At 45.4% G+C, this 15,043-nt stretch overlaps 1 protein-coding gene across 10 annotated transcripts in view; it reads right to left on the bottom strand.

The window, feature by feature from the left end:
- Nucleotides 1–13,679, bottom strand: part of LOC124478363 (protein furry homolog) — a 46,073-nt gene extending 32,394 nt beyond the window's left edge. For 7 of the 10 annotated variants that reach the window (XR_006957227.1, XR_006957228.1, XR_006957229.1 and 4 more), the window contains exons 1-2: nt 9,812–10,236; nt 1,394–1,584 (exon numbers count right to left, since the gene is read on the bottom strand). Coding sequence is in view for 6 of the 10 variants with exons in the window: in XM_047036643.1 (XP_046892599.1) it covers nt 1,394–1,584; nt 9,812–9,992 (372 nt within the window). In the remaining 4 variants the exon portion in view is untranslated. Of the gene's footprint in view, nt 1–1,393; nt 1,585–3,494; nt 3,837–6,400; nt 6,672–9,811; nt 10,237–13,660 lie in introns of those variants that run through there. The other 3 variants (XM_047036648.1, XM_047036645.1, XM_047036646.1) reach the window with 3 other exon arrangements.
- Between the last annotated feature and the right edge of the window lie 1,364 nt (nt 13,680–15,043).

The following is a 15,043-nucleotide window of genomic DNA, read 5'->3' as shown; positions in this document are numbered from 1 at the left end:
CTCCCCCTGACTGTCCACAAATATGTATGACAGCTGCTTTGACCCTGCCGCCACACTGCCATGCTCAGAACCACGCAGGTCTAAATCACATCCAAAAAACATGATTCACTGCAGTTCTCTCAGTGTATCAATACACTGTGTGAGGTAAACCTAGACTGCAAAAGTGGCTCTATGTCCATTCGAATCTTGTTGGTCACTGCACTGTACACCAAGGTGTTTTTCTCAGGGATATTCATACCCCATGGTGTGGTCAACATTCTGTGGAGCGGCAAGAGGACACCTCTTAGATTTCCCACCCAAAAATGTAACCAAAGTCTAAGGACATATTGCAGCCCCCACCTGTCCAAGTCATGCTAAAGAAGAGCTCCGAGTGGTGAAATGGGTTAGCAGGTTCGGCTTTCACACTGTGACATAGCTCTCAATTTCTTTATCCAGACAAGATCATATCCATATGATCCTTGCACATTGCAAAATATTAGCTACAGTATATCTGTAATAGTCCTCACAACAACATGCAAAGTGAAATAGTTATTTCGAACAACCATTATGCAACATTTAACTTGGTTTTACACGGCAGTGGAAGGGTAGAAACATATACTGTGATATCTGATGTCGAGTATAAAAGGTATGAAAACTGCATGTTGCTGCTTTGAAACCCTGCTTTGCAGAGTTATTGCAGGGAGACACAGTAAGGAGACACCTATAACTCGGGAGCATGTAGAGCAGCCTGAGTGAAAACAGGACCTCTGCCCTGCAGGCCAGGGTGGGGTGAGAGTGTGCTAACAGTACTGTCAATACAGACAGAACATGGCCTGACAACAATTAGACATGACACGATATTTAACCTTCTTTTCAACCTAATACTTTAAACCCAGGGGAGAGCCTCTGGCCCTCAGAGTCATTTGTCACAGGGAAAAGTAAAGGACTGAGGGGACTGGTGAACACAATACTTTTTGGGGGGGCCTTTGACTACAAATGGGAGCAACAGAATCAGTTTGTGTCACATGTCTGGACATGTGGGCAGAGTGAGGAGGCAGCCTGCTAAAAACCCCACGTACACAGCAGCACAACTACACCTCCTCCAGTACACTGAAACACACAGGTGGGTTCAGTGAGAAGGGTTCCGTTTACATAGAAGGTGGCTGAACTCTAGCCTGACTCCTCGAGGCCTCCTCCTGCTTTACCGTCCTGTGGGAACACATACATGACATGGCTCTACCTCACCCTGTCACCTCCACTCCCCCTTCAGCTCACTCTCTAAGGATCGAAATGTTTAAGATAACTCCCAGTATTTCATAATCACATCATTAGGTTTATTAAATAAAAAGATTGAAAACATCTGCCTATCAACAACATGCTTTATGACAGATGTTGTTTTGTATTCGTCACTCACCAAAGGCTCGGCCATGATGATGCGTATTTTGCGCTCCGACTGCGTGGTGAAGTTGGCGAAAAGGCTCTTGAGGACGTACTCCCCCGGTCGGCTCTCTGGGTCGATGCTGATGGGCATCATGGCTGGAGGAGCCTGGCTGCAGCACACTGGAGGAATGGGGGGCTTGCTGTACCCTAACCCCACTGGAGAGGCTGGAAAGAACAGGAACAAATTGAAACTGTCATTTATGGTAGAAATGGGTGTGGGTGCCAGGGGAATGAGTTATGGGTTTGCAGATTCATTTATTCTTGACTGTGTTTTTGTCTTTGGAGATATAAAAAGGCAACGTATTTATTTAGAGTGTCCCCAAACATGCTGACGGTTTTCCCCATCAAGCACAGCTGTTCTGTGCTGGGTAATGCAGCATCGGTTCTCATTACTCCTCAATTCTGAATGTCACTGCAGAAAACCACTGACTTCATCTCAGGTTAATATTTACCCTCAGCATCCACATTTCAAATAGAAAACAGCCCACATACCCAGAGACTGTGTATAAATGCCTAGTTAGTAGTGTGAAACTCTCACTTTGTGTAAATGGCCTCAACCAAAGCTGTACTTCAAACTCAGTGAACTGTAACATTTGCTTAGTAAAATATTCAGGGACATTCTCCAACAGCCTGACTGGACTAATTTCCCCAGTTAATATCTCTACTACAGCTTAGTCTTAGTGTGTGTGTCGCTGTGTGTGATACATGGCCTGTACTGTGTATGTCAGAAGCAATTACAGCTACTGAGACTCACATTTCAAACATCACTCTTAAGAAGAATTAAAAAGCCTCACGGTGCAGGCTTGTTAACCCTTCCTACTAAGATGAAGTACACGCTAAAAAGAAGCCCCTAGCATTAACTTCATGTTTCATAGTGCAATACATCACAATACATCACCTCTCTTCATCTGAACTATGTGGTTACTATGCTACTGCAGATAAACACAGCCAAACATCGTGTTTGCAGCTGCAAGTTCAGTAGAGGTAAAATTCCAAGGTGTGACCTTTCAAATAAAACCTCTTTGTGTGTTAGATACCTCAGCATGGAAGCTGCATTCTGGGGTAGACAGAGACAGCTCATCCCTCACTCATTTATGTGTTGAATGGCGGTTGACTGATGTTGGAACCATTTTGCATCTGTGACAACTAGAGTCAGTATATGATCTGAGCCATCCACTCATCTAGCGTACATGACACTGCAGCTTGCATCTGTCATGCACGTCCTCGCACTATCTGGCCAGCCAGGATCTGCTAGCATCCAACGCTCTAAACAGCCTCTATCATGTATGTGTAGGAATGCAAGACCCTCTTCGTAAGCCTCTAAGTAATAACTAGAACAGACTAACAAGGGTAACTGAATTTAATTAGTTAAACTTCGCAGCAATTTACAATACTGAAATAAAGATCAAATTCCTAAAAACCCCAAAATCTGTCTACCCAAAATTTGTCTTCACAATCCAGTAAATGTAATGACCCTTGCAGTCTTTTGGAGAGACAACAGCATCATCAATACAGCTTGAGGTGAGAAGGTGGGGGTGTCATAAAATAGCCAGACAAGCACTATGCACAACCTGTCAGTGCTTTTACAGTGCTTTCATGAGCATTTTTTGTCAGTGCACATAAAGGGTAAAACTAAACAACCAAGACAACAAGAGACTAGATGTAACCCCTTGAGAGTATAGGCATTCAAACTTGTTCCCAGGTATGCAGTCTGGAGGTGAAGAAGACATGGTCCTGCAGAGGGGGCAGAGTTGGGGAGGGGGGACAGGACAGGGGGCCCAGGGCAGGGGGCCAGGGCAGGGGGCCCAGGGCAGGGGGCCCAGGGCAGGGGGCCCAGGGCAGGGGGCCAGGGCAGGGGGCTGGCAGCCCCATGCAGGTCTACTCCCTCAGTCCCTTCTCTCTATGCAACACCACAAACATTTTTAATATGCCCTATGAGGAATGCCCAGCATGTGTGCCTGGCTCTGTGATCTGAGCCCACACTATCTGAGCCTTGCAGCAGCCAAAAACAGCCCCACCAAAAGCCCCATCACCTTCCCCAACCCACCAGTCCCACCAGCAGCCCCATCACCTACCCAGGCCCTTGATGAAGCTGATAACACTGGCCTTGCTCCAGCACACGGCCTTAGCGTCCATAGTGGGGAAGGAAGCAACGGTGTCCACGGTTACTCTTGACTAATGAACACTAGTAGGATCTGCTGATGACCATGTCCTGTGTGTCCCTTGGGTTGGTCCTCCTGGGAACACCCTCCATGCTCTCCAGCCCCACAGCGGCTCTGTTCAAAAGGGCAGGCTTGTGTGTGGTGTAGTCCAGGGAAACGTCTTCTGTAGCAGTCTCCCAGTACTGTTTCTGCTGTGGCTCTCTGCTGCCTTGTGATCTAGCCCTGCCTTCCAAGACTGAAGGTCAGGCAGGAATTTTTAGCTGAGGCACGGAGCGGTGACGAGGTCTAACATGCTACGGTGGCATAGTTGTGTGACTATATTTATCCAGGGGAACACACTATACTGACCCACCAGCCCTCCCTCTCCCTACCTCATGGTGCTGGAGCTGGAGATCTTGGGTAGCAGACTGAAAACACCAGATCTACGTCAGGGTGTGCAAGCAGCACAGTCCTGTCTAACTAAGGCAGCAGCACAGTCCTGTCTAACTAAGGTAGCAGCACAGTTCTGTCTAACTAAGGTAGCAGCACAGTTCTGTCTAACTAAGGCAGCAGCACAGTCCTGTCTAACTAAGGCAGCAGCACAGTCCTGCCTAACTAAGGCAGAAGCAACCACATGGTCCGGTTTAACTTTATCTTACTGAGCACCATACAGTACAAGATCTTTACTATAAAACAGGTCCCTTTTGACTATGCACAGTGAAAAAAGCTCATGAACACTGTCCATGGAACATCAAGTGCTGGGGGCAAATTGTCTACACACATTTTGACTTAACAGCGGTTAAATAAAAAATGAGGCAGAGTGTAAAATAAATCATGAGAGGGTAAAATGAGACTCCTTCTCCACATTTATCTCATTTGACTTAATGGATCTCATGTTGCGTGACTTCAGCAGGAGTTGGGAGCAGAAGAAAGCCACCAGTGTGGTTTGCAGTCCTTTCTCTCTAGCGCTGGGCGCAAGCTGAGACGCTACATGTGACTCGACAAACAAGAGCCTTGCTCAGGCACAGTGAGCATTACATCATCACTCCAAACTCTCTGAGCATGGTGGTGTTCCCTAGAGGACAATACAGCCAAGATAACAACGCATCTCTCTCTCTCTCTCACACACACACACATACATACAAAAACACACACACATACCCCTGTTCCCCATACACATATACAGTGGTCGTGTGTGCATAATAAGATCATGAGACTTGTGAGAGGTGGCCTGATACACAGGTACTGGCAGACCATCAAAATGGTAACAAAGACAGCAGCAAATGTGAATGAAAAGTAATGAAAAGGTGCTGTGGGAAACCCTCACAGGAGCAAACTAGGCCGTCAGGGTGTGAGGGCAAAGAGAAACAAGGGGACAACAACATTCTATTACTGACTCACATTATGACGAGCCTCAAGTTCTAGGTTAAAATGTCTCAAAATACATTTGGATGATGAGATAGTGTGCTGAGTGCAGAGGGGCTGATTAAAGCAGATTAAAACAGCAGTCTCCAGCTACTGAAAAACAGTCCTGTTTTAGCAGTCTGACATCATGCTGGAAACTGCTGCTTGCTGTGGGACCATCGAGTGCAGACCATCGATACAAACCCCTTCTGAAACAGGTCTCTGGGTCTGACAGGTGAAAGTCAGACTGTGCTGCTTTTTCTGCAGCCTCTCCTTTACCCGGGACGAAGGTAGACTGTTGGTATTCAAGAGAAAACTAGTCATGAATACTTTTTAATGTGTTCATTTAGCCGGCTCACACAGTACCCGGAGGGGTTGATGTACTGATGTTTCTTCTCAGTTTACATCCCAGTCCACAAGCTTTCCTTGCAGCTGCTCTTGCTCTCTGATTGGCCACAAGAGGGCCATCCTCAGGCCATGATTGGTGGAGTGAGGCAGTCAGAAAAGGAAAACAAAACGTGATGCCTTGCTAAGACTGCGCTATCCCACACCGAGCTGGACACGGAGCAGAGACAAGCCCCTGAAGGATATTTCCCTGCATGCACCTTGGCCTCACCACACACTATCAGGACGATCAGCCATGCAGGCTGGGCTTTCAACCCTCAACCCCTACATGACAATGTCAACCCTCAGCTGTCCATTCCCAAACAGACAGCTATCTGCTGTTCTCTGAGATCCCACAGTTAAACAGCAGTTACAGAGCTGTCACTAAGCTGTCACTGTCACTTTGTTGTCATCTCTGATTCACTGCATTGTGACTTGTTTACAAACATGCTGTATTCTGGGAGGAGAATAATGAGGTTGAATAATCAATGACTCAAGGTGAAAGCATAGCCAAGTGGTGAAATCTCATTGTCTGACAAGAGAAGACTACCAATATAAAAATCATAAACAGTGGCATGTGAAGTATTATAATCATTATGAGAAAATTGTACACTGTCACATTATTGTGACTGCAGTATTTGCTCGTTTCCTCTCCTGAACACCCCCAATGCTTCAGATGATGTTACAACTTGCAATACTAAGCTTTCCAAACTTACATAAAGCAGAGTTATGACGTCACTTAAAGTATTCCATCTATAAAGCCTTTCTGGGAGTGGAAGTCAGAGAGACTGAGCTGGACAGCACAGTACATGCAACCAAGCTGAACCTTCTCTAATCCTATTACAGTGACCCAGCACGTAATGGGAGCTATTTAGAATCTATGACAAACCCATATAAAGAGAAAGCACTAGAACCACACCATACCATGCTGGAGGAGAGTGTATCAGCAGCAGGAGGACCTTGGTAACGGTCCTCCCTCCTCTAAGACTGCAGTCGAAGTAGCCGGATAAGGTAAGGTAAACAGTAAACAAGCACATGTCTTGAGTACTCACTGCCACTCCAGGATTTCAGCAAAGACTTGATGCTGATCTCAAAGAAGCCCGAGTCTTGTTGGCTGGCCATGGCTGCGGCTGACTGGGATGACCTCTGGTTGTGGTGCTCCTAGAGCAGAACCAAGCCAGCAGCTGACCTGGGACCAGCAGGTAAAGCTGCTGTCACCTTGCTATGATGCGCACTCTGCTGTGTGGCCGTGCTGATGAGGACGAGGGGAAACACAGACACTGCTCGACCCCTCCTCCTCCCTCTGTGTCCCTGGCTGTCAGCTCTCCCTCCCCATCCCTCTCTCTCTCTCTCTCTCTGTCTCTCTCCCTCTCTCCCTCTCTCCCTCCCTCCCCCTCTCTCTCTCTCTCTCTCTCGTTCTCTCTCTCTCTCTCCCTGCCTCCGTCCCTCCCTCCCTCTCCCTCTCTTTCCCTTTCTCGCTTTCTCTCCACACTCTCCCGCTGCCTCTCTGTTGCTCTAAAGCCGTGGAAGGCAGTGGGCGGCGACACAAGCTGCCTTTAAATAACTACGTGGAGACTGGGAGTACAGGAAGCAATCCTCTTAGTGAGAAGCGGTTAATAATAACTGCTGTCTGTCTGTGTGCAGGGCTCCTCTGCCTTGTAGTCTGACTCTGACTAGGAGCATCTCTGGCGAGATGAGCAGCCACCTCGGAGCCCGGGGGAGGAGGAGCGGGGCAGGGGGGCTGGAGCCCACAGCAAGAGCAGCTGGGAGCAGATGACAAGAGGGAGAAACCTCTGATCTGTTGATCTCCGTGTCCCTGAGATTAAAGAGTTTTCCCAGAATGTGTAGAGACGGGATCGGGCAGACAGAGCAGGCGGCACACCGCTTTGGAATTGATTTTGTTGCCAGCAGGAAATTTGTGCTGTGTCACTTGAAGAAAATGCTTTGTGTCAAGGGACTCAATAGCATTGAGGGAAGTTTCCACCCTGTGTCTGCTTTGTTTTTGTTGTGCAGAAGGGCATCACCTGATTTGTGATGTTCAATATGGGAAAACAGGCAAATGTATTAATCAATTAAAGCGAGGGAAAGGGGGAGAGAAAGAAAGAATGAGACAGGCAGAAAGGCTGGTCGAGGAGAAAACAGTGAGAGAGGGATGACTACACAGAAGGCATGTGAAAGGTAACCTTGTGTCAAAGTCTGACAAATGTAATAAAGGCTGAAATGAGGGACCTAGGAGAGCATGTCTGTGTGTGAGCAGAGATGAGGCTCAGAGGGACTAGAACACCACTGAGCCCCTCTACAGAGACACAGCATCTGATCAGGGCCCATGGATCAGTTCCCCACAACAAACACAACTCACACACCAACAGCAAACACAGCACACACACCAACACGCACACAGAAAGGTTGCACATTAGACACTTTCTGTTCACTTTTACGGTGGTTTTAAAGGAAGGAGAGGATCTTGAAAATCTGTTCCGACATAGGGACAATGTGCTCCGAATGCTTATCTTCCAAACCAGGCCTACGTTTGTATGTGAATTCCCCCCCCCCCCCCCCCTTCATTACATCATGTTGTTCCACGTGCTTGTCATGCCCTACCAGAGGACAGGACATCAGTATTCCAAGCAGCACAGTCGGGTTGCTTTAATGGTGTCAATGTGATTGCCTTTACATTCATCGTGACAATGATGGAGGGGTGATGTAGGAATGGCACAGCTTTGACTACTCTGGTGGCAAAGCTGAACATCTACGTGAATGTACTTGGCACCACAAGCCCATTCACATAATGCTGAAAGCACACTGGTACCCAGTGTGGCCGCGCTGCTTCTTTGAACAAGGACGTCACAAACTGCGTAAACACAAATTTGCAAAGCAAATCAACAGGGTAGCTTTACATGTTGCCACACCATGACAGAATGTGTTTAATATGCGAGGTTCGGCATCAGTTTTGCTTAAATAACATTAGCAGCCTTATTAATCTGTTTCAATATGCCCATCTTGGAGTGACCTGCTGCAGAGGCGGCTCTATGGGCCAGATGATTATGTGATTCCCCAGTTGAACAGTTTCACAGAGAAAGAGAGAAAGAGGGGGGGGGGGGGCATTAAACAGGAAAGGGCTTAAGTGGAGCCTGAGAGACTGAAACACCCAGACCTATTAGAGGAGCTCAATGTGTTCACATTACTAAGCAAATGCAACTCATTGCTCAATAAACATGAAGCCTATGCACTTAACTTAATTTAACTAAAATAAATACCATTAAAATACATACCACTATATCTCTTCTACTGTGACACTTCTAATGTAGAGCTTACATTTTTTCCCTTGGCATAGCAGAATGGACGTTCGGTCCTACCCTGACAAGCTGTTCTGCCTCTTTAACTCTGGCTATTTCCGAAGGAGTGACAGCTTGTTTAATGAGTCTGCCCATCAGACAGGCACTGGAGAACACCCCTACCTTCCATCACCCACGGACTGCCTGTTACATGTTTACAATCAAACATCACAACACAAGTCTGACCCTCTGTCAATCTGCCTCAGGGAACCAAATACAGTGTTTACAACGTGGCACCTCGTCTGACCACGAGCAGGGCCAAGCTAATATCAGCTTGCTTCAGGGCTAGCTGTAGAAGACGGGACAGGTTGATAGAGAATATGTGATAGTAGGAGCAGAGACGTTGAGGTTCCTGCAAGACCTGACAACAGCACATTCTTGTGAATGTTTCATCATGTCAGCTAGTTCACGTATTATACTTATAAGAAGCTCTGATTAAGGGCTGCCCCAGCACAGCTATGCTGAGACAGACAGCCTTAATTACTGAAGGGGAGGTAAACATTGTTTATGACTAGGCTTGAGTGGGAGAGGGAGAGGGCCCATTAAGTGCTTATTAAAAGTATTTTCAAGCTCTGATGGAGGTGAGGAATGTGAGGCATGTCTGCCCAGTTCAACCATCCCTGTGGTATCAGACTTCTACCTCTGTCCTGGTCTCTCTCCCCTGCCCTGCATGGCCTCTTTCACTCACTCTATCTCTCTCCTGCCCTGGCCTCTTTCACTCTCTCTCTTTCTCCTGACATTCACCTCCACTGAATCCAACATTCAGTAGAGGTGCCTATTGAGTTCGCAAAAATCTGGACAAAAAATACACAGCAGCATCTGAGCGTTGAAGTTACCATTATTAGATAATCTCGGCAGACAAACCCACTTTTTAATGAGAGTCCCTAAGAAACACTTAACTAGACTCTTGAGGTGACCATGAGAAATATACAAAAAGAGTGAGGTATTTCACAGAAGGATGGCAGTAGTAGGTGAAATGTGTCCATTTCATGTTCCTGTGCGTTTCATACGGACACATTTCTGGGGTGAATACAAATCCCATTAAATCTAAATCAAACAGCAGATACAACTCAAACACTTGTAGAAACCTGGACATTACTCAGAGCGTACGGTATCTACTGTACCTACTTTCAAGAATTGTGGGTCTCTTCTTGTGGCGCATCTTTTTGAATTTCCCTCTGAAGTCCCTGGATGGGAAGAGGTCCAGAGGTAAGCTGGCGATGCGCCCCAGGACCACCTCATCCTGCCCCTCAGAACAACCCGTCTCTCTCTCCACTATGTCTCTCAGAATACTCTCATCCAAAGACATGGCTGGATGGTGAGGAGCCCACAGCTCCGAAGTTCAGCACAGAAGTTCAAGCCTTCTTCTGAGGCAACATTGAAAGTGCAGGTTTTTCTATTCTTTCCTTCCTTTCCTCCTCCCAAGTCCTCAGTTTTGTTCTGACCCTGCCTCTGAGGCGATGTCTACAGAGGAGATACAGCAGCAACTAGCTCCAGTACATTCGTATGGTTTATCTCCTGCACTTGTCAGGGCAGTTTTGCAAGTTACAGTACCAAGCGTGAATGGGGCAGGTGTAGGATTACCAGGCAGCCCCTCCTCTTACCAGAGCAGAGGAGAGAGAGAGAGAGAGAGAGAGAGAGAGAGAGAGAGAGAGAGAGAGAGAGAGAGAGAGAGAGAGAGGCAGAACACTACAAAGAAACAGTATAACATGGTAACATGGCCAAGAAGAACTGGAACACAACAGAACCTTTCATGTCCAGGATGTAACAACGCACAAACAGTGTTTATGAGTAAAGAATACTTCTGACAGCTTCCTTTCAGGAAAGTTCTGTAACTGATCAGAAGCTTTTTCATCCACCCATACATCAAACTGTAGAGACCCCAGGGGAGGGCAGACACTACTGACGTGCACCAACTATTCCTCATGTTTTTGTCAAGACTCTCCATATTGGTGGAGGGTAACAACTAAAGTGTCTGTTATCGCCACACACTGCCAATTGCAGGACTAGTTTAATACAATGAGGTGTTATCAGAGTAGCCCGCGTATGCATAGCACTGATCATTTTCACGTCCTCCAAAACAACAACCTGTAAACCGGACACACCTACATGAACAGTTTTCCCAGAATGACCGACATCCGCAGTACAAACAGACTGTATCCTTGAAGGCGTTTTCTATTTTAAAAAAAACACTAGGCACATTTAGCTATGGAAAACCAGTCTATTCTCTCTGAAAAATTTAAAGGACATTTTGTGAAACATTAAAAAAAGAAATATCACCCTAAAAATATTCATGTGTTCCTGAGTTTATTTAAACAATACCAAGTAAATAAACAAACTAGCACAATGGAATACACAAACTGGTTCTCTTTTCTTGAATGTAAGCAGTAAGGTTTTCAAATCCATAATTCCACAGCATTTCTTTTACATGATTTACATTTCTGTTTACTTTCTTTATATCTCCCATCTTGTTTATTCTACTTTGTGTCCCTGTTTGCATGTTCAAATAAGCAGGAAGCATTAGGACCATATCTAAATCGTACTATAATTAGGAGTGGAAAAAACAGAATTAGTGTTTACAGACCTATTTGGAAAACTACTTTTGGGTGACAAACATCTTAAGCTACTTAGGGCAGGTGATTGTAATTCAACAATGTCCCGATTTATAAGTTCAAATGAGCAAATTGGGATACTTGAAGAAGCCCCAAAATCTAGGCCTGATATGTCAGCTGCCAAAATCTACCGCTTGAATGTTTATTGATCTGTTGTAAACTGATTTGGGGAGTCAAAAAACCCTAACAGTCTTTGTGCAGTAGTGTCTCTGGTTAACAGCAAAGCAGGGGCTGTGCACCAGAGAGCTTTGACCTACACGACTATTGAATTCATCTATTTCTTATGGATTGTTGCAGTCCCAGAGCATCCTCTACTGGCAAGGAGGAAAAACACAGACCAGAACGTGATGTGAATACCCAGCTTCTCATACACAACAAGTCATTAGTTATTCCTATCTGTTAAGAGCAAAGGCTACCACTTTTAAAACACAAAAAGTGGGGAATTGTAAACATACAATTCAATTGAGGTACGTGAAGCTGGATACCAAAGAAACCGGAATTTCAAAAGGTCTAATGCTTCACTTCAATATTTGTTGAACAGTCTGGGAGTCAGAACAGACAGGGATTCATAACAATCAGAACAGTTAGAACAGTGTGGCAGTCAGAACAGCCTGACAGTCAGAACAGCCTGACAGTGAGAACAGTCAGAACAGCCTGGCAGTGAGAACTGACATTCAGAACAGACTGGGAAAGAAACACCCACAGGCAGACACTCAACTATGTTACCATGGTGAGAGGTATCTGGACTTGCACAGGCAAAAGAGTGTCATATGAATAATTAATACAGATCTAATGTTAGCACAAACTAATTTAAGATCATTAATACAGATCTAACATTAGTATAAGTTTGCTGGTCCATTTCAGCTATGCAGATGGAATCTTCCCAAACAAGTGGAAAGCAAGATATAAGGAAACTAGAGTGAAGCCTAAGCACCTGTTGCAAATCACTGAGACAATGTAGGACAAAACGCCCCATGTTAATGATCTTACTGAAGGAAGGGTGTACAGTAACACTGAAACCATGTCACCTGTACATGCACACGCTGGGAAACAACCTCATCTGATGATGACTGAACGATAACAGCCTAATCTGGAGTACACACACAAACATTCCTTCTACTGACTGAGCTGTCATTTCAGAAGTTTGACAGCACAACGTGGGCATATACTGGCATGGGGGCTTGAAGGAATAGTGCCAAGTAGCCTATATAGTACCACTAATGAGACTGATAACGGCTGTATTCAATAGGCTGAACAATAGTCCCATTCAGCGGAGCAGCCTGGAGCTCACAGTGCACCTGTCCCCTCACTCTAGCAGGCTTATTACCAGTTGGGGGAGGGTTCCACAGTCCATCCACTGTGACTGTGGAAAAAGACCTGTGCCACACCTGGCACAGCTATCAGCACCAAGGTGCACACCACACAGATCCTGTTACCGCCAGGCGATTATGTTACCATGCACAGTGCATAGATATGGTCAACTGGCTCCCATTATCTTGCTGTCAGGAAAAGAGCATCACCTGTCGCTGGATCAGGACAGCCATGGAAATCAGCAGAGTACTAGACACACATGGAGATATTTTAAAGGTCAACTAGGGTCTGGCTGGATGGGATCAGCCTTTTAATAGTCTGGGGCAAATCAGTATTTTCAAATTGCAGGTTTGGAGTAGATGTGGCCTCAGATAACTGTTCTTTAATTCCCAGAGGAGGCTTGGCCAAGGAATGGGTATGACCAAAGAAAACAAGTTTCTAAAATGCAGGATGAAAATAGGGAATGTAAGTAATCTCAAAACTGACAGTAAGGACACCAAAACTATTTACAGGACTACTTTTAAGGGACCAAAGCTGGTTTAAATATTAACCTTGGGTAGAGGTAAAAAGTGAAAACGTATCTAAAAACAAAGCGAAAGAGAGATGGACTTTGTCACTAGGAAATAACTGTAACGTGACGCCAATTTTATTTGGGAGAGAAATTGTTTGATGGATTGAATAGGGTTAAAAAACTTAGCGTGCAAGCGATCAATAAGCTAAATAGGCTACTGTAAGGCCCGTGTCAAAACAGTGATCGATATTCTTACCCAACGCAAGGGGCCTACGCATTGAATTATTGACTGAACAATTTCAACGTCTAAATAATTGTTAATTGTCTAAATAAGACAATTTCGGTTATTAAGCTTGAAAAACCGTTTACAGTTTAGGCCTAATGTATTAAAAAAGATAATAATCTGCGATCGATTAGTGATGGATACTAGGGCATTCTTTTTTATAACCTAAGTTGTCTATTAGGCTATTTTATCATCTATGCGCCGGCCACGCAATCAAGGACACTTTTATTGCCATAATATAAATAATTACGTAAAGATACCTTGATAAAAAAATTGTCGTCTGCTTTTTCCTACTTCATCTCCGAAGCAGATATGTCGTCGAACTTCTTGCTTCTGCACGGCCCCAGCAAATGCACTTGTTCAAAAATACTCACCTCCCACACCGCGCCGCCTGCGCTCTCCATCAACAGCGCTCCCTTGGCTCTGTGAAGAAACAAGCTCCACCCCTAGCAACGAAAAAGTAATGCACAGTTATCCCCTCTTGAATAATGAAGGTATGCACAACCCAATACATGCTTGAAACTTGTGAGCCTTAAATGATTACATTGCATAGTTAAAATTATGATTTAATGATACCACACCATGCAGTCAGAATACATTGAAACAATTCAGGTCATGTTCAGTTATGCCATATTACAAAGGATGAACTACAGATGCAGGTTAAGTACACAGTCCTTTAGTCATACACAACTCTGTGCAAACACTTTGGAAGTTGGCCTCCTGGCTATTTGCCCCCCCCCCCCCCCCCCCCCCTCCCTACAGATAAGAGACAGAGCTGGTCACACAATTTCGAATCTTCTTGAGGGCAGTGTGTGCCCCCTGCTACGGACACAGTAGCATGTCCAGCTGCTCTACAAGCAGCTAGAGGAGAAGATGTGGTTCAGGCTGTCTGATGGGCAGAACGAAGACCCCCACCCATGTAGTCACGGTTCCTGTATGTTAAGACAAAGAAACATGACAGCACACAATAACGGTAAAAGCAGCAAAAGCTAAAGTAACAAGCGCCCAGTATCAAAATCAAGGCAAACATGAGTGGAAGTGCATTGTAGTGTTTCACTTCTCCATCAGGGTTTTGACTAGGAAGGTTTTCAGACCAGCAGAGGTCGCTAGAGAACTCGGTAAAGAATGAGGATGTATTGGAACCAATTGTATGTTTCTGCAATGCCGGACGCTGCAATTGAGTCCTGCACAAACACACAAACACACCGGGCACCCACAGTGTAATTTGAAACTATCAACAGAACTTTACCATATACTTTAGAATGTCATGTAATCCTGCCAATATCAATAAAACATTCCCTATTTTCTATTTAAGGTAATCATTATGTACTACTCAGTGATGCCAATCAGTGTTGTCATCTTTGGCATCCCAATGGCAGGATGGGGATGAATACGGTCAGGACCAAGATTGATTCTGGAAGGTGATCCTGATAGAACAGGAGTCCTGGGAGTTCCAGAGGTCTAGCAGAGGCTGACAGCAGAACAGATTTCCTGTCCAAGCCTGACAGTGTTCCGCAGACATCAGCCCTCCACACATTAATGTTCGGCCACTCAAGAGGACAGAAAAACTAATCTATGGAGACATTCTGCTCCTGTTTGCCACCTACCCCTCTGAGCAGGAAATTGTTTCGTCACATTCACAG

This window comes from Hypomesus transpacificus, chromosome 15 (genome assembly GCF_021917145.1).
Source record: "Hypomesus transpacificus isolate Combined female chromosome 15, fHypTra1, whole genome shotgun sequence".
In the NCBI taxonomy this organism is placed as follows: domain Eukaryota; kingdom Metazoa; phylum Chordata; class Actinopteri; order Osmeriformes; family Osmeridae; genus Hypomesus; species Hypomesus transpacificus.
Note: the sequence above shows the minus strand (reverse complement) of the source record. Positions and strands in the feature narration are given on the sequence as shown.